The 20,453-nt window shown below is 41.4% G+C and overlaps 1 protein-coding gene across 1 annotated transcript; it reads left to right on the top strand.

Annotated features, from left to right (window-relative positions):
• Window positions 1-25: 25 nt before the first annotated feature.
• Window positions 26-19,189, top strand: limd2 (LIM domain containing 2). The gene is made up of 4 exons (XM_062984815.1): window positions 26-185; window positions 16,173-16,217; window positions 16,524-16,660; window positions 18,421-19,189. The coding sequence occupies exons 1-4, from the start codon at window positions 183-185 to the stop codon at window positions 18,578-18,580; spliced, it is 345 nt and encodes a 114-aa protein (XP_062840885.1). The 5' UTR covers window positions 26-182; the 3' UTR covers window positions 18,581-19,189.
• The last annotated feature ends 1,264 nt before the right edge of the window (window positions 19,190-20,453 follow it).

Here is a 20,453-nt window from a genome sequence, read left to right as displayed (position 1 = left end):
AAAAGCTCCAGGAGGAGGCAGAGAGTGAAATCTGAGTACCTAGCAGCTACAACATCACAACAGGCTTCGTTATTTCAACCTAAAGTGTGTCTCACAGGCACCAGTAAGCGAAAATAAACTAACCACAAGCTTGACTGACTGCTGTTCCCGTTTTATTCCTGCACCGACGAGGATACATACAGATGGTGAGTGTCTAACGAACCGTTTCCCGTTTGATTAAGCGGCAGGCAACGGATCTGGGCTGTATTCCAAACCGCTATATGCTTCCTATAAGTGTGCACTCATCGCTGGCGATGTGAGTTGCCTTAGTAGTGCACTCGGTTACTGTGTAAGCTCGGTTTGACATTCGGCCGACGTGAATCTTTTTCCTATTGTGATGAGATGCTGTCTGCAGGCGTTCGGCTAACCGCAGCTACAGTGCTAAATTATTCTTGTCTTATTTTTTAATATACTGTATATTTTATTGGTATTGTGTCTGAATGGAGACATTTAAAGACCCATGTTGCTTCAATTTTAAGTTAAGACATTTTGTGTTGAATTTATTGTCATATCCAAAGCATTGTTTACAAATAATAGTCATGAAAAGCAAATTTGGTGTCATAACAAATGAGTCGTGTTGTAGTTTGGATTAAGGACAATGTTTATTTTTAAGCTTTTTATTAAAACACTACTGTCTTTTTTATATATATTTAAAAAAAGCTATTCTATTGTAAGCAGTGATCAATTTTTAACTTGACAAACATCAGGCACTGCATCTGCTCATTAATATAAATAATAATTTATAGCTACAGTTTTATACAAAATTAAACTACATCTGACCAAATACATTAAAAAGTAAACAAAACCTGTGCAGCAATTTTAAACCAAGGTAGGGAAAAATCCAGAGGACTTGCTGATATTCATTTAAATCCATGTTTCCAGTGCCACTGGCTGCCACACAAACATGAAGCACCAAAGCAAAACAAAGCCAATCTACATGCTTAACAGTTAGTAAAGGATCCCCCACAACCAACAATCTTTTTGAGAATTGTAAACATAATTTTCCATTAATCAACAAGCCCTGGGGTGGCTCGGTGGGTAGCACTGTCGCCTCACAGCAAAAAGGTCCTGGGTTTGATCCCCAGGTGGAGCGGTCCGGGTCCTTTCTGTGCAAACGGGGAGTTTGCATGTTCTCTCCGTGTCTGTGTGGGTTTCCTCTGACAGCTGCGGTTTCCTCCCACAGTCCAAAGACATGCAAGTGAGGTGAATTGGAGGCACTCAATTGTTCATGACTGTGTTTGACATTAACCTTGTGAACTGATGAATCTTGTGTAAGCAGTAACTACCGTTTCTGTCATGAATGTAACCAGCCATTAAAATCTTAATGAATACGTTTTCCAAATACTGTAGGCTTATCAATATTTCCCCACATTTTAGACATTGGCTATAGTTGCTCATACAGGTAACGTTTTATTCTAATGATTTCTATACAGATCATGTTTGTGTCAGCACCACTGCTCAGTAAAATCTGTGCTTTTCTGCTTGCATGTTGGCTAAACCTCGCTGGGGGTTTTGCTTAGCCTTTCTGACAAGCAGTTGCGGTAGATTTCTTGGTCTTTCAGATCTTGGTGTGACTTCTACAGTTCCTCTAAACTGTTTCTTAACAGTTTACTTAGCACTTTCATGTACATTTTTGGAAATCTTTTCCATTTTGGTAAGCTGAAGCTTTATTTTTGGAGAAGCCCAGGGTTTAATTGTTAATACAAGCTGTCAAAAGTCAGTGAATCTTTTGTACATTTTGGAAATTGAGATCCGCATTTAATAGTTCTTATAATAAAGATGTTTGATTCCTACTTATCAGTGATGGCTACAGTTAAAGTAAAAGGTTAAATACACCTGTTAGGGGCACGTACATGTATGTATTGATCAGAACAATGTTTTCCCCAAATTTTATATGAGTACTACTGGTATTGTGACTGATCTGATGGGTTAGAAATAGGTAAACAACACATTTTAACATCTAATATTTCCATGCCTTGTTTCAGTTTGATCAAGCTGCTTTTGCTCAGACTGGCACAACTATGGTTGGCTGTTTGACTTTGACTTTGGTGAGACTTGGTCCATGTTTGTCAAGATAACCATAGAACCTAAAGTTGCTTAGAAATGGCTTCAAGTGCTTTTGTTTGGACTACAGAAATAGCATATCTAAGATCTGATCAGAGCTTTCTGTGTTTTTCTGTTCTAACGCTTTGGTTTCGTCAAACTAGCTTTATTTATTTTGGCTTAGAGGAGTCACCAGCTGTAGTCAATCATAATGTTTGTAATCATAAGTAAGGAGGTCATGGCACAAGGTTTGATTTTTATAGCGCTGTGTGTATGTTTACAGAAAGCTTAATTTTGGGGTGGTTTTGGTAGACACGGAAGTATTCCTTATATTCATTCGGTCACAAAATCAGAATGAAGAATCTTTAAAAGACAGCCGTGATCTTTATGCCCCGCACAAGTGTACGTACATCTTTTTGCGCTTTGTTTGAAGACGTAGATACTTAAGCAGCCACGTCCAGCGTCTTCTCATGTGTTGTGTTATGTGAAAGGCAGTAGATCACTGAGGATATTCATTGTTTGGCGTTTGAGAGAGCTGGGTGTCTGTTATGCCTGTAGAGGTTTTTTAGTCATCCAGGTCAATCACTCGTGCATATTGAACTGTTTCACTTCTCATCCTGACATTCACGGCTGTATTGAGTCTCCTGAATGTGCTACCAGTAGATGATTCCGCTGTCTAGTAAAATCAGTGCATATATCCTTTTGATTTTAATTTTCCAGACTTTGGATTGACAAAATTGTCTATATTTTGATTGTATTTTTATCACAGCTTTGCCCACCATCCTTAGACATAACCAATCATGTCTGTGCAGATGCCCGGCCAGCTGGTAGCACCTGAGATTCGAACCTGGGTCTCCGAGGTGGTGGGCTAGCGTAATAGACCCACCTCTAGACTTTAATTTCAGTTTAAATACAGGGTGAAGGCGTAGAGCCATTTTTCATAATACAGTATGAACAGAATGCTGTGTAATTCGTCCATAATCATTTACCCTGTCCGTGATTTTACAGAACAATAGCCGGTAGCATGTGCACAGCGCGGTATACCCGTGTCAATATTAGCTAAACGTAATTGCTTATGTAACCGAGCCTCTGTCTGTGGCCGTCTCTCGTCGGAGCGCTGTACTAATGGAATGATGCTCGCTAGGACTCTGGGGCAGCCAGTGCAGCTCGATAACAGCATCATTTTTATTCCTGCTACAAATCCCCTTATATGGAGGGAGAGTGCAGGAAGACTCGTGCTCCTTACTTAAATAGAAAGTCCCACTGACGCACCAGGCAGGTCTTTAGCTCAGCGCAGCTCAGGATTGCTTTTCTCCATCTGGATTCTTCAGCGTGATGTGATTTCTGAGGCATCTGGGTGCATTTCTGTACGGGGTTCTGTTTTTGGTACAGTGAGTCATGATGGCTGCTCGAAAATCACGAATTCTTTGAGTTGCTTTGATATGTTAAGTGAGTCTTATTTATAAGTAGATTAAGTACTTTAACCTCTCTCATGGTTTGGGGAAAAGCAAGTCAACATTTTGATAACCTGCCGAGTACCTGTCTCCATCAGGCGTATTCTGGTTGACTGTCCCAGGTATCTACAGGAGCGACAAGGACTTGCTTTTCCCCAAACCATGAGAGAGGTTAAAGCTTGAACATTACTCAAACTCTGTACAAATATAAAAATTAGGACACAGATACGAAGATGGACAAAACAGAAACAACAAGAGAGACTGACTTAATAAGAAATAATATTCAGTGATCCTGCCATGAATGGAACCAATGTGTTAACATGGTGTCAAACCAATAAATAAACAAACAAAATAAACAAACAAAATAAACAAAACAACATTTTGATTAGGCAGTTGTAGCCTAGTGGTTAAGGTACTGGACTAGTAATCAAAAGGTCACTGGTTCAAGCCCCACCACTGCCAGGTTGCCACTGTTGGGCCCTTGAGCAAGATCCTTAACCCTCAATAAATACTGTAAGTCGCTTTGGACAAAATGCGTCTGCTAAATGCTGAACATGTAAATGATTAGATTTCCATCTACAGTCGATATTCGCTGGGGTTCAGGGTGCAAGGTGCCTGTGAATGAACAAACCCTAATTACCTTTATTACCTTATAACCCCTTAACTCTTGATTATTAATACTTCTGGTCATATTTAACACACACAAACAGGTAACAGTACAGTCAAACAATCCACCTCTGTGACTGTGCATTTCACTGTGAGCTTATCACTGTGAGTTTTCTGATGTTTGCTGGGGACAGGCTTATGTCTTGGGCTTATCTCCCCGTGGGACGTACGCCCTTCTTTCCTGGTGTGTTGAGTTTGATTAACACTGCAGATTTTGTTTCAGTTTCCTTTTGTTTCTCTCTTCTGTTATTTTGGCCACTGGTTCTGAAGAGCCGCGACCCGCCCTGTTACAGGTACAACGTAGGCTTACACAGTGCGCTCTGAAAGCAAATTTAGGTGTTTATGATGAATCTGTTAAATGTGTATGGTAGTAAATGATTGCATTTATTAATAATACTTAGTTATGTTTTGCTAATGTTCTTTACATTGCATACGAACCCCCCCAACATGTGAAAGATGCCAAACACGCTTCACAATAAAGCAAATTCCGATCGAATGCCCCAAATACACCAAAGAGAGACAACAGCTACACATACCTAGAACTGTTAAAGAAACCCTCAACCAAGAAAACACAACACAATCATGTGTATAAAGTGGCATGAAACTCGAATAACATAAATAAATAAATACATTGCACACGTACGTAATATATTTATGGCAAACCCACATGGAACCCGCATCTGTCAGATGTTCTTTTTACTTCTTGTGCAGACACCTTGACCACCCAGCTTTCACTTCCTCGGGACTGACCGTCATGTACATTCACAGTCATCAAAAATGATCCGTACCCAAGACAGAGCTGAAACCATACTTAAAATCCTCATAATTACTAAATTGAAAACACATACACCGATCAGCCATAACATTAAAACCCCCTGTCCATGTTATCAGCTCCACTTACCATATAGAAGCACTTTGTAGTACTACAATTACTGACTGTAGTCCATCTGTTTCTCTGCATGCTTTGTTACTAGTCAGTAATTGTAGAAATACAAAGAGCTTATATATGGTAAGTGGAGCTGATAAAATAGACAGTGAGTGTAGAAACAAGGAGGTGGTTTTAATGTTATGGCTGATCAGTGTATGTGAGGACCAATGTAAAATAACATGTCTTGATAAACTACACCAACTCATTTGCTAGGAGCCAAAACTTAACTTGCCCAGCCATGAATGTGACCTCTCATGTAAACATGTAGTTTAGAATGTAGTTAAATAAATGAATAAATTTCCCTTTCTCATATAATATATATATATGTATGTTTTGACTGTGTGGCGTGTTGTCGTCATTTCTCGGCTCTGTGGTGCATTTTCTAGTGAAAAAGGTTTTACATGATTCCAGTAAGTGAACTCGTGTGTGTAAAAGCGAATGAAAATAAACTTGAACTTGTAACTTTTGCACATTTGGCTAAACATTTAACTATCAAGAACGACGTGCGTTTTGTCCACGTTCAGTCGGTTCTGCGTATTCACAAATTACCGCTCGTTCAGAAAGGTCAAAACGTCGTGCGGCTTCTGGAGCGTAGTACACCGAGTGTGAATATCTGGCGTTGCAGTATTTAAAAGCCAGGATTAGAGATCGGGGGCAGAAGCTTTCTGGTTCAAACCCCACCACTGCCAGGTTGTCGCTGTTGGGCTCTTAAACAAGGCCCTTAACTCTCAATTGCTTAGATTGTATACTGTACACGTCTGCTAAATGCCAAATCAAATCAAATCAAAGCCTGCTATCGTAGCACCACCGTGCACTGTAAAAAATATCCAGTAAATGTTAAATTCCACGAACGCCAAACCAGATGAAACATGCTGCCTTCTCTCTCAGTTCTGCGTGTAAACCTTGATTGTGTAACACGGCTCTTCCTCTGAGATAGCATCACGAGCGTTCAGGTTGCTTCGAGCAGTGCTTCTGCCTGCTGATTGCTGAATACCTAACATACCTGACTCTGGTTTCATCACCGCGTTTCAACATGTCCGAATTTCACTCTCTGATCAGCTGTATCTTCTCTAAATCTCGTTCATGTTGTACCAGAAAGATTCTGTATCCACAACATATGGTTTAATGTACGGATAATAATTGGGTTCAGATATGTGGGTCGATAGGTGTGCTTCCAGCTTTCTGGCAACAGTTTGGGGAGAGCCTGCTGCCTCGGTTTGATTCCCAGGTGGGGCGGTCTGGGTCCTTTCTGTGTGGAGTTGGGCGGCACGGTGGCTCGGTGGGTAGCACTGTCGCCTCACAGCAAGAAGGTCCTGGGTTCGATCCCCAGACGGGGCAGTCCGGGTCCTTTCTGTGTGGAGTTTGCATGTTCTTCTGCGTCTGCGTGGGTTTCCTCCGGGTGCTCGGGTTTCCTCCCACAGTCCAAAGACGTGCTAGTGAGGTGAATTGGAGACACTAAAATGTCCAAGACTGTGTTCGATATAATCTTGTGAACTGATGAATCTTGTATAATGAGTAACTACCGTTCCTGTCATGAATGTAACCAAAGTGTAAAACATGACGTTAAAATCATAATAAATAAACAAACAAACTGTGTGGAGTTTGCATGTTCTCCCTGTACCTGTAAGGGTTTCCTCCGGGAGCTCCAGTTTCCTCCCACAGTCCAAAGACAAGCAGTCAGGATAGTTGGAGATACAAAATTGTCCATGACTGTGTTTGTGTTTGACATTAAAGACTTGTGTACTGAGTAACTACCGTTCCTGTCATGAATGGAACCAAAGTGTGTAAAACATGACGTTAAAATCCTAATAAATAAATGAATACAGATCAACAAACCGGATTAAACCTGCTGAAAGTCTTGGGCACAAATATGCCTGGAAAATTTCAGTCTCTGGGTGTGTTTTTTTTGGCTTGACCAGTACACACGAGCTAAAGCTACATTTACACAGCTGAGAGTCAAAATGCAAATCTTTAGACCCGTCCATTTGCATAAAGAGACCGAGTTTGTACTGAACTCATTCCTGGTTTTAAGCTCTGGCTTTCCAGTTTCGGTAGCCTCCGTAGCACTGGGCATGTTTGACACGTTCCATACTTTTCTCTAGTGGGTAAAATGAATATCTCCGGAGTTACACCGTCGCATTGTTTAGGTTTGCGCGTGGAACGCCTGGCTTGACTCCCCAGAGCTCAGATTACAGAGCCTCATTGGGTTTCCAGACTCTAGTGAACAGAAAGGTTTTAGAGAACTGCGGGTGTAAAGCGCTGGACATTAGTGGTGTCTGCACTCAGAAACCTGCTGACGTTACTGTCTGCTGGTCCTCATCAGTGCAAACACATCTGGCCTGGGTTAAGTTCATGTCTCCCTTCTGCTTAATGGCGTTGTCTATAAGGCTAGCCTAATATTCCTTTATTGTACTTGGTTTGCTGGGTTTGGTTTAATAAATCATGCAACAAGACCTACAAGTGCTGACCCTATTGACATTGAGTCCTGCACTTTCCCGCTTACCCATAGAACTCTGTGGATCAGCTATTAAGATTCTCACTTGTTTTTAGTTCCAGATCGAAGTCCATTAAACTCAGAGTTTGGTACGTTTGAAGACGTGTGAAAGCACTCTCAGGGCTTGGGTGTGCTCCCATGTACAGATCTTTGGTCCGGATGATAACGGGGGCCTCGGATTCCCTCAGAGGATGTTTGTGACTTACTTTCAAGGCCAGAAACAAAGTGCAAAACTACATGAGATTCACCCCAACATCAGGATTAGACCAAAACGTACAGATCAGATTAGATCTAGACTAGATGTAGACTAGGCTGTTCCAGATTGACACCCAAACATTTAATACTGAAAATAATCATCAGTGTCTTTAATAATACAAGACTGAAAACACATATACACTGATCAGCCATAACATTAAAACCACTTCCTTGTTTCTACACTCACTGTCCATTTTATCAGCTCCACTTACCATATAGAAGCACTTTGTAGTTCTACAATTACTGACTGTAGTCCATCTGTTTCTCTACATAAATTTTTTGGTCAGGACCACCACAGGACCACCACAGAGCAGGTATTATTTAGGTGGTGGATCATTCTCAGCACTGCAGTGACACTGACATGGTGGTGGTGTGTTAGTGTGTGTTGTTCTGGTATGAGTGGATCAGACACAGCAGCGCTGCTGGAGTATTTAAATACCGTGTCCACTCACTGTCCACTCTATTAGACACTCCTACCTAGTCGGTTCACCTTGTAGATGTAAAGTCAGAGACGATCGCTCATCTATTGCTACTGTTTGAGTCGGTCATCTTCTAGACCAGGGGTTTTCAACCTTTTTAGGCATGCGCCCCCCTTCGTGTGCCGAGCACGACTTGCGCCCCCCCCTCACACCACGCCCCCCTCCCCTTGGTGGAACAGCACTCGGTCGCGTGTACCACCACACCCCCCTCCCCTGGATGGGGCACGGCTTTCGTCACGCGCCCCTCCCCTTTGTGGACCACGGCTCAATCGCGGATGCCTGCCGCATGCCCCGCCGGTCTCGTGTGCCACCGGTTCATAATAATAATCTCGTAGTGCCACGCCCCCCCGGACAGCCGCTCGCGCCCCCTCGGGCAAGTACTCACAGGTTGAAGACCCCTGTTCTAGACCTTCATCAGTGGTCACAGGGCTCTGCCCACGGGCTGCTGTTGGCTGGATATATTTGGTTGGTGGACTATTCTCAGTCCAGCAGTGACGGTGAGATGTTTAAAAAGTCCAGCAGTGCTGCTGTGTCTGATCCACTCATACCAGCACAACACACACTAACACACCACCACCTAAATAATACCTGCTCTGTGGGGGTCCTGACCATTGAAGAACAGCATGAAAGGGGGCTAACAAAGCATGCAGAGAAACAGATGGACTACAGTCAGTAATTGTAGAACTACAAAGTGCTTCTATATAGAAACCAGTCATAATGTTATGCCTGATCGGTGTATATAGTACAAGACTAATAAAACTAGCATAAAACCCCAAATCCTGTTATGAATATTATAAATATGACAACATGGCATTATATAAACAAACAAAAAGGAACAGAGTGCCAAAACTGTTGGGTACCAGGGGAACCTGGACTGGAAATCAGAAATATAAAGATATACTGTGATTGGAGAATAGAAGACAGAAGAGGTGGAAAATGTGAGAGAGAAAAGAAAACATGACACTTATTTAAGTGTTTACTTTAAAAAGGGTCACAAAGCCATTTCTAAAGGCTCCAGTGAACCACAGTAAGAGCAATCGTCTTAATAAACGGGCATAAAAATGCCATATAAGCAGGCTAACACAGATCCGAGTCCTCAGTCTCACAGCAACGCTTTTTACTACCCAGTTTACTACATGATTTGACCTTTTCATTTACACGTTCAGTAACTGAGTCGGAAAAGCAAGAGGGCATCATGTACCGGCTCTGAGGTCGAATGGCAGAGATGATCTCACCGCCCAGTGGTATTGAGTCGAGGTTTTAAATGTCACAGCTGGAAAGCGAGTCGATCAGAACAAGCACAACCCGGCATTGTTCTGAAGGTAGCACTGCTACACGATTTACCCCCTTTACCTAATGTCGTCATTCAGCCAAGACCTGGTTGCTGTCTGTTTGGGGTTTTCTTTGCACTGAACCCATGAGACTAATGTAGCGAAAGGTACCGGAAGCGAATGGTCTCCAGTTTTGCATCATGCAAACATCTCTTGATGAGTCGACTCGGTTTGACGTGAGCGTGTCGTGACTTAGGAGTGACGTCAGGTAGATGTGATGCGAGTTCTGAACCTAAAACACCTTTTACAGTGGATGTAAAAACGTATAACATCAGCCATAACATTAAAATCACCACCTTGTTTCTACCACTCACTGTCCATTTTATCAGCTCCACTTTGTAGTTCTACAATTACTGACTGTAGTCCATCTGTCCTGACCACCACAGAGCAGGTATTATTTAGGTGGTGGATGATTCTCAGCACTGTAGTGACACTGACATGGTGGTGGTGTGTTAGTGTGTGTTGTGCTGGTACGAGTGGATCAGACACAGCAGCGCTTCTGGAGTTTTTAAACACCTCACTGTCACTGCTGGACTGAGAATAGTCCACCAACTAAAAATATCCAGCCAACAGCGCCCCGTGGGCAGCGTCCTGTGAGCACTGATGAAGGTCTAGAAGATGACCGACTCAAACAGCAGCAATAGATGAGCGATCGTCTCTGACTTTACATCTACAAGGTGGACCCACTAGGTAGGAGTGTCTAATAGAGTGGACAGTGAGTGGACACGGTGTTTAAAAACTCCAGCAGCGCTAAATAATACCTGCTCTGTGGTGGTCCTGTGGGGGTCCTGACCATTGAAGAACAGCATGAAAGGGGGCTAACAAAGCATGCAGAGAAACAGATGGACTACAGTCAGTAATTGTAGAACTACAAAGTGCTCCTATATGGGAAGTGGAGCTGATAAAATGGAAACAAGAGGTGGTTTTAATGTTATGGCTGATCGGTGTATAATGTCAGCTTTATTTCCACATTTAATCTGTGCAATTCGATTGAAAAACAAACTGAAATCTCGACCTGGCCCAGTTTTGACCCCGGATGCACTTCCTGAGTCAACCCTCCTATTTCTGTCTGGGCTTTGAACTGGCACTGGGAGCGCACTGATGAGTGTGCCACCTCTTGGCTAGACTAGGCTGTTTTCGGCCTCTTGGACATTTTGTCTAGCCAATTGCTAGTGTAACTGAGCCTCTTTAGAATTTGCTGAGTTTATAAAGGAAGAAATAAACTGTACATAGACAATCGGGAGCAAAATACTACAATACTGGTTTGTTCCCTTGAGGTGCAGCATAGTGATGATCACGTGTGTAGAGAAGCACACTTTCCCACTGATTATGGATTCAAGCTCATGTTTAACTGAACAAATTCAAAAGTTAAAGTGCCTTTGAAACAGTGGTAAATCAACCCAGCATTGGTCATCCTGTCCAAGGTTTCAAGACCTCGACGACAATGAAACGGGGTTTGAGCATGCACTGATGGATGTTCGTGTCCTCAAAAAACGTAGACACGATGTCGGACTCGACTGGATTTCAGCCTGTGCGTTCTGCTAAACGTTTCAACACTGTGGTTTTGCACTTCTCACCCGTTTCAGTTTTTTGAACAATGCTGTTGTGAAATTTCTGACTTGCAGGAAGTGCTTCTCTGATCTGAAGATTGGTAAAGTGCATCTTGCCGGTCCGGCGGTGTACCGACCGGCTCGTTGTTATTTGATCTGTGTTGGTCAAACTGCTCATTTCTGGGTCTCGGGGGATGACAGATGGGACTGTGCTATCATGAAGCGCCCCGCAGGAAGATGATACGTCATTGTGACTTCCTGAATCAGACTTTGCTGGTTTAGTAGCAGTAGCACTGTGTGTGTGTGTGTGTGTGTGTGTGTGTGTGTGTGTGTGTGTGTGTGTGTGTGTGTGTGTGTGTGTGTGTGTGTGTGTGTGCGTGCGCGCGCATGCGTGTGAGTGATTGGCCACATTATATACAAATAAGGTGAAAAGAGGCAGATGGCACCAGCCTTCTCATTGGTGCCCTTGTTAACCGCTGAGCGTTCTTCTATCTGAGCTATCTAATCTCTCTTCCACCCTCCAATCCTGTTTCGACTTTGTTCTAATGCTTCTGGACTCTTTGGCTCTTCTGATTTTACTGTCTGCTTTTATTGCAGCAGACCGAGAAGAGACAACAAGTACACATGCCTGGAACCATAAAAAAAATATATGAACTTAACTTGCAGCCATAAAAATAAATATGAAACTATAAAATAGCTCAGATTATAAAGACAAGATAAAATAAGCAGACAGAAACATAATACCTATTTTGCCATAAAATTATACATGTTAAATATTATGGAATTTTTCAAATTAATTATGGAACGCACTACCCAACTTTTTAAGATCTGCAGATTCAGTAGATTCTTTTAAACTGAAGACTTATCTTTTCAAGCGGGCATTTGTATGATGTTGAATGTTTGTTTTTTATGTTTTCATTGTTGTGTGTTTTATTATATAGATGTGTGCATATATTTTATGTAATGTTTTGTACAGCACTTTGTGATTCTTATCTGTGAAAAGTGCTATATAAACAAATTTTACTTACTTACTTACTTATGGCATTAAATCCAAATGAATAAATAATCGCAGCAGAACACTCCATATTGCTCTGATCGTCTTGAAGAGGCCTTTTTTGTCGTTCTAAATAGAATCAGCCTCTGACTGAAGGAAACTTGAAACCCAGAATTGGTCATCCTGTCAAAAGTTGTTTTCAAGGCCTCAACGACAACAAAGCATTGAGCATGCACTGATGGCACTGATGGCACTGATGATTGTAGGCGTGATGTCTTGTCGTTCTAAATACAATCAGCACATCGGTGTTAATTTAACACAGGTCGCATGGTGGCTCGGTGGGTAGCACTATCGCCTCACAGCCAGAAGGTTCGATACCGAGGTGGAGCGGTCTGGGTCCTTTCTGTGTGGAGTTTGCATGTTCTCCCCCTTCGGGAGCTCTGGTTTCCTCCCACAGTCCAAAGACGTGCAAGTGAGGTGAATCGGAGATACAAAATTGTCCATGACTGTGTTTGATATTAAATACTTAAACTGATGAATCTTGTGTAATGAGTAACTACCGTTCCTGTCATGAATGTAACCAAAGTGTAAAACATGACGTTAAAATCCTAATAAATAAATAAATAATTCAACACAAGTTAAAAGCAAGAGAGTTCTTTTGTTTTTCTGATGTTTTGGTGTTGATTGGTAAGGCAGGTTTGTTGTGAGTATCTAAACCCCACCAGTAAATAATCCTCTGATGTTTAATGTGCACGAGTGTTTACTTTAGATTCACACCGGCTGTATTTATCTCACGTCACACAAATCACTGTTTGCCGATAGCTTATGGAAATCCCTGAACTAGCTTTATACGATAACAGGATTTCTGGAAGACGTGGGGACGTTTCTGTTCATCGATTCTGGTGTATTAATTAGGGGATAAATATTTGACCCCTAATTTTAAAAAGTGTAATAGCAATCCTGTTGCTGTTGAACATAAACCTGTACATTACTCGTTCAGATATGCTGTGTGATCTGGATCTGATGATAATTATTTATGGTTCCACCTGCTGCAAGTACCAACACAGATACATCCTGTACTGTGCACACACTTCCTGCTGGTTTTGATTTTTAGTTCATCATATCCTGCATAAAATGGGGCAGAGATTTGAAGTAGATCAACACATTAAAGTACAACTAAAAGACTAGTTGGGGACGAGTTGACCCCCCCCCCCCCCCCCCCCCCCACACTACAAACACACTGATCAGGTGAATCATGTTTGGTGTTTGCTGTCCAAACTCATGAAGGAAGTCTTGATTGCTGCCAGCTCTGTCGAATCCATCCATCACAAATACAGAACCTTTTCAGCAAGGTAACGCGTGCTAGAAGGTCTTAACAAAGCTGGGCACTGTGGCACAATTTAAAAGAATGTACAGGCGCACAGGTGGCGCAGCGAGATATTCCGCTAGCACACCAGCGCTGAGATTCTGAACTCCTCGGTGTTGCCACCGGTCGGCTGGGTGCCATCTAGCGGGCATAATTGGCAGTGCCTGCAGCAGACACGTTTCTGCCAGGGCGGGATGACCGGACTATGTGGGTGGGATCTTCAAACGCTGTCCAGGAAAGATGGAAAAGAGGTGGAGAAAAGCGAGACAGATAAGAAGAGATGAGCGAGTTATTTTAATGTTTTCTTTTTAAAAGCTCCACCGAACCACAGTAAGAGGAAGAGAGAGAATCGTCTTTAAATAAAAAAATTAGAACAGGGGTGAATCTTTCCAGATGTGGCCGACTTTCCAAAATTCCTAAAAAGTCTATCAGTGAATTACCCAAGAAGAAAAGCTGAGAATCTGCAGACATTACTCGGCTCAGCTCAGGTCAGAATTCGTACTTTCATCATCAGAAAGCGATGATATTCCACCGCGTCGTCTGGGCACCATCTGGTGGGCATAATTGGCAGTGCCTGGGGCAGATACTAATTGGCCACCGTATCTGTTAGGCGGGACGACCAGACTATGTGTGGGTGGGTCTTCATACACTGTGGAAGGACCCTGATTGGCAGAAGAGGTGCCTGTGCAGAAGGGGCGAGAAGAGGAGGGCTGTACACGTGTCGGAAGAGGCGTGTGCAGCGACGTGCTCTCCTTGGATGCAATCTGGTATCTCTCAGCAGCAGAAGACAAAACTGAGTGCGCTAAATCGGGAGGAAAATGGGGAGAAAATGCATAAAAAACCACTGCTTATTAAAAAGAGGCTTATTATGAAGCCTCGTCTCGTTGATTCAAAATCATCAAATATTGTGAAAATCTTGTGTGCAACAACATTTGGGTTTCGTCTTGTAACCGTTCCTTTAAATCATCATTATTTCAGCCCATAAGTTAAACAGCTGGTTCTTCATGTCTGAAAGGAAGAGGAAGTGGGTTAGTAGCTGTGCAGTTATACATGCAGAACCAGCAGTTGTAGTAAAAATGGTTGAAACTTAAAAAACCTTCATCTATTTTTTTTCGTAGGTCACAGTGTGAAAAACGAGCACATCAGAACTTTCAGCAGGAAGTTCAGTCTGTAATGTAATGAGTGGCAGTTTAACAAGTGACTGGTGGTTAGGATATATGTGAAAGAATAAAATGTGACTTAGAAGGAAGAATTATAAAATATACACTGTATAGAGAAAAGTATGTGGACACCCTTCCTAACTGCTTTCCCATGTTTTTGCTCTACCTGTTACTAACGGGTAAAGTTAAAAATTATTTGGTTCCAAATTCTCTGGAAAAGGCCCTTATCCTGTCCCAGCATGCCTCTGCTCTGTGTCTGCTTCTCAACGCCTTCTTGTTTTTACAATTTAAAATGTTTTATTGGTGTTGCCATTGCATGTTTGAATAATTAAGGACAAATTTAATTCTGTACAGAAAATTAGTAGTCAGTGATTTCCATTGTTTTTTTTGTGCCCGATTGTTTTGTTTTCTTAATAATTCCTTTCTTCATGAGGTCTACTACTATGATTATGACTGTCCACATAACCGATTAAAATTGAGGAGATGCTGGAATGTTTGCTAAAATATTTGCAAGGTGACACTTTAAAGTCATCAACGAAGTGTCAGTAAGTATTGTGGTCTGGTTAAGATTTCTTGCAAAGAAAAGCCAAGGAAAAGACCAGAGTTCACTGCCAAAGCAACTGATTTGCATAATGCCTTCTAAATGACCAAGAATGAATGGGACAGTTAAACCACACAACAAATTGTATAAAATAGAGCTGAAGATAGGAAAATGCTACACTACAATGAACAGTCATCAAAAGTAAACTATTATTACAAGATGCCGGATCTGATACTCCAGACTAACACATAAGCACCTTCATACAGGGGAAACCGCACCAACCTGCCAATCATGCAAAACCACGCTAACAATCAAACACATATTAACTAATTCTAATTCTTTAATGAAAACAATAAGACATCACCAGGGAAAATACTACATTTTTGTCACACTTAAATCTAAAACATTGTTTATAACTTGACTAAAATGACATACACTTAAGATACAACCCATGTTCCTCCGTATAAATAGCCTAAATGTGCTGGTACGGCGTTAAACATAAACAAACAATCTAAATGACCAGGCTTTATTGCTGAATATTTGTCTTATCCAAAAAATACCAGTGACTGCTGTAGCTGTCAAAAGTGTCGTAATTAGGTCTTAAAGAATGTGGATGAATGTTGCAATATTGCTTTATATACGGCGGATATGTGTAACAGGGAGTTGTGGCTGAATGCTAATTTCACAGCACTGCTGGACTCAAACAAAAATAAAAGAAGTAAAATGGACCAGGTTGGTGTAAACAAGGTTTTGTATTAAGATCCTCGAGTAAAGAAATTCGATTATGTGCTTTAATTTTTATGGGTTGTGTCTTAAAGCAAAACTAGATGATGAATGTTTTATAATAGTTTATTCCTTCTGTTTTTTTTCAGGATAACAGAAGCCCTTCAGAAGAGAAGTCTGTCCAGCGCTCCAAGGTGTGTAAGGGTTAAAAACAACATATTTTAATGTATTCAACTCACATTCACACCAGATTCACACCAGATTCACACCGGATTAAGAGCACACTTGTTAAAACCAGTTTGTTTTGTTTTTATGGCTTTGCTTGTAGCAATGAATTTACACCTCTCAGTGCTCCACAGGTCACTTGTACTTGCTGCATAAGTCGATTCTAGAACTAAACCGACCTTTCTTCATACGACCTTAATTGAACCCCATTTTATTGATGATCTGAGAGTTACTAAACTAAACATTTAACAACACTCGACATTTGTGTGTTTCAGTCTTTTAGCTTTAAGCCACAGACTGAGACCTGTGCTTCCTGTGAGAAGAAAGTCTATCCGATGGAGAAACTGGTGGCCAACAATCTGATCTTCCATTCAACGTGCTTCTGCTGCAAGCACTGCAACACCAAGCTCAGGTTAGACACACACACACACACACTTTTGTATTATAAATACACAACATTAGTGTATGGATGGTGTAATCAGACTGTCCTCTCTTTATTTCCTGTTTTGCATATTGTTCGCACTAAATTGTTTCAGATCCTCATACAAGATGCAATATATGCCAAGAAGAACCAAGAACACAAAGGTCAATTCATTTATTACATGAAAGGGCTTATACACCGATAAGGCATAACATTATGACCACCTTCCTCATATTGTGTTGGTCCCCCTTTTGCTGCCAAAACAGCCCTGTAACTGTGATGCTCTGTGTGTTCTGACACCTTTCTATCAGAACCAGCATTAACTTCTTCAGCAATCTGAGCTTCAGTAGCTCGTCTGTTGGACGAGCCACACGGGCCAGCCTTCGCTCCCCACGTGCATCAATGAGCCTTGGCCGCCCATGACACTGTCGTCGGTTTACCGCTGTTCCTTCCTTGGACCGCTGTTGATAGATACTGACCACTGCAGACCGGGAACACCCCACAAGAGCTGCAGTTTTGGAGATGCTCTGACCCAGTCGCCCTTGTCAAATTTGCTCAGATCCTCACGCTCGCCCATCCTGGTTCTAACATCAACTCTGAGGATAAAATGTTCACTTGCTGCCTAATATATATAATATGCCTTACAGAGATAATCAGTGTAATTCACTTGACTTGTCAGTGGTCATAATGTTATGCCTGGTCAGTGTACAATACCCATACCCCGCCCATGTAACACGTATTTGCTCAACTGAACCTAGTAACTGTTTGGCTGCTGTTCTTGCTGCTGCTAAAAGTGACACAAACACTTTAAATATCTAATGATCAGTATTTTACTTTCTTTGGAAGACTTTTGGCTCACTTGTCTTTGCAGAACTGATTTCATTTAAGCACATTGACAAGGTTTTCATCCTGAGCAGCCTGTTTAAGGTCCTGCTACAGCATCTCAATGGATCTCATTTATGCTGTCCTAATGGCTCTGAGACACTGAGACATGAATTACACAAAGATATCTGTGTTGTCTTGTGGGATCTGGTACCAGGACACTACCAACAGGTTCTTCAAGTGCATCCTGGTTCCATCCGTCCAACAGGATTAGTGGGACCAGTCGATTACATTGCTCAGATGTGAGTTATGATTCCTTATAGGAGCTTGATGGTGGAGAGCAGTTAGCATGGGCACTTAGGTTGGCACTGTGTGCTGTGACACATTCATCTCATACGGTGTCTTAAATTGCACATCATATCATTCACGTTCTCTGGCGTCAATAAAACTTGTCCACTACGGTTGCTGGTAAACACCCCTTTCTGTTTGGGAGTATTTCAAACCAGTAGTCTGGCCATAATGATTCAAAGTGACTTGGGTATTTAAGCCTGATCATATCTGCTGCATTCAATATGCCAACTATGAGTAACTTCCATCAGCCCACCTGCTAAAGGAAGACTAGGCCCCTGTTCTGTAGAGCAAGAGCCTCTGGTAAACACATGAACTCTATACCCTCACAGTTACTCAATCTGTGTAAAGTCTATTCATGAATGTCTATGAAGAAACGTATGACCCCCCACTTTTACTCTTTAAAGATGAAACCTTTTATTCAGCCATGATAACAGTTATAGCAGCTGACATGGCGTTAAGAATCGAACAAACAAACTACCATCACATGCACTTGTTACATTACCAAGCACCGAATGTTTGGTCTCATCAGTATATTAATTTGACCCGTTGTTTCCCTCTCTTCCGCTCTCTCTGTACAGTCTGGGCTCATACTCGGCGCTGCAGGGAGAGTTTTACTGCAAGGCGCATTTCCAGCAGCTCTTCAAGAGCAAAGGAAACTACGACGAGGGATTCGGCCGCAAGCAGCACAAGGAGCTCTGGGCTTCTAAAGACGCCGAGAGCATCGCCAAGACTCCATGATGACCTCTTCATCCATCCATCGTCATCCTCCATTGATCTCCTGTGCTTACTTGACTGAATCTGGTCCTCTGTGTAAAATCTGCCCGCCCTCAAACATGCACACACACACACACACAGATGCATGATCTGCTTAGTTGCTTTTATTTGATCATTACTTTACTTCAGCAAATAGTTTTATTTTTTTACGCCACTGTTCTTCATCTGTGTGGGTTTTATCCACACTTACTTGCTGATTGTGACCAAATTTTATTTTATTAGATTTTTGTTGCTTTTATTATTATTGTTTTTAGCAGAACTAGTAGTCAGGTACTCACGCTGGTAAACAAAAGGTCCTTCAATGAACCTTTGCATGATTTTTCAGGCCGTTCACTCAGGTAGAGAATCAGGTGTATGAAACTTCGTTTTAGTCTTTTAAAGGGATAGTTTTAGCAAATTCAACAGGCACATTTTCTTATACCCCAAATGTAAAGTTCAGAAATGCATATTAAAGAAGCTTGTTGCTTCAAAAGACCAATACTTTTTTTTCATTCCTTTTCAGCTGCATTACCTTTGTAGTCAATGTTTAGAACCGAAAAGCAAATGTTGGACACCAAGTGGATTTTGGCTAATCATTTAGGTAAGGTGAAAATCCCTGAACTATTGTTTTAACAACAGTAATTATGGATTCCTGGCTCTGATTTAAAACAGAACCGTGTCCACATTGTAGGGTTTTACATTTATAGTATAAAAGTATGAAATTTCCTTTCCCTTAAGATTTGGACATGTACTTTGCATTATGCCCTTGTAGCCGTGAGTTTAACATGCTTGTAGTAGCTTCATTACGAAGCTTAATGAGCAAACTCTGTTCTAATCTTAAGTAACATAAGTAGGTTTCACTAGCTTCCATTAGATTGGAAAAGCTCTTGGTGCTGCCAGTTCCCTCAGAGGCTGTTTGAGATATTAACACACACAAAAACTAATGAAAAACTAATGAAAAACTAATAAAGAGCTAATAAAGAGCAGAACTAATAAAGAGCAGAACTAATAAAGAGCAGAACAATGTCATTGTCTGTACCTTATCATTGTCTGTATCTGATATAGTACAGGCTTCACAGTACTGTAAGTATCTGCTGAACACACTTTCTGGTATGATAATGTCCACTTCCAGTAAAGCTATACTCTGAATTTTAATTTTAATAATGCAGACACATTTCTTGCTGTCAGCAACTTTGCTGTAGCAGGCCTTGCTAGCTTTTGGCAGACTAAAGACTTTTTAGGTAATTTTTGGCTACAGTAAACCTAAACAAACTTCTGACACCGAATATTCTAGCTATAAGTTTTTGGGAAGGGAAGATCAATTAGTTTAACCAACACTTTTCTTTATTTTTCTTGGCTGTGAATCGCAAAGCCTGTTTTTAAACATAATTGGTTTTGTTTTAATGTTGATAGAGTTTTATATCTGTGATAATACAGGGTACGCACTACTGTATATATCGACCTCTTTATTCATCACGAGTGCTGAAGGAATCTTTTATTATTAAAGGTGCAGTCAGAGATTGGAATATTTGGTGATTTATTTTTGCCTTTTAACTCTCATTAATAGAATATTCGTCCTTTATAGCTGGACCAGTCTCTGTTTCATTACTTGCCTATCAGTTTAGTGTGAGACTTCGGTTGTTTGTGTTTTTATTACAGCAAACCTGAATTTAAAACATTACAAAAGCAGTTTCATTGGTTACGTGGTGGCATGATCCAGTTAGCATTTCTGGTGTGGTTCATTGTCTCATATCTAGTTGGGCAGGAAGAATGTCTCCGATCCAGGATGTTCATCATCCATACTTGTGCGTTATCTTCCCAAAGCAAACCCCACTAAAATAAATAAAAGCTAAAAACT

Source organism: Trichomycterus rosablanca, chromosome 22 (assembly GCF_030014385.1).
Source record: "Trichomycterus rosablanca isolate fTriRos1 chromosome 22, fTriRos1.hap1, whole genome shotgun sequence".
Taxonomy (NCBI): domain Eukaryota; kingdom Metazoa; phylum Chordata; class Actinopteri; order Siluriformes; family Trichomycteridae; genus Trichomycterus; species Trichomycterus rosablanca.
Note: the sequence above shows the minus strand (reverse complement) of the source record. Positions and strands in the feature narration are given on the sequence as shown.

Coding starts and splice junctions, on each gene's coding strand:
- limd2 (XM_062984815.1), top strand. Junction 16,218..16,523: donor AGTCTGTCCAGCGCTCCAAG/GTGTGTAAGGGT, acceptor TGTGTGTTTCAG/TCTTTTAGCTTTAAGCCACA. Junction 16,661..18,420: donor CACTGCAACACCAAGCTCAG/GTTAGACACACA, acceptor CTCTCTGTACAG/TCTGGGCTCATACTCGGCGC.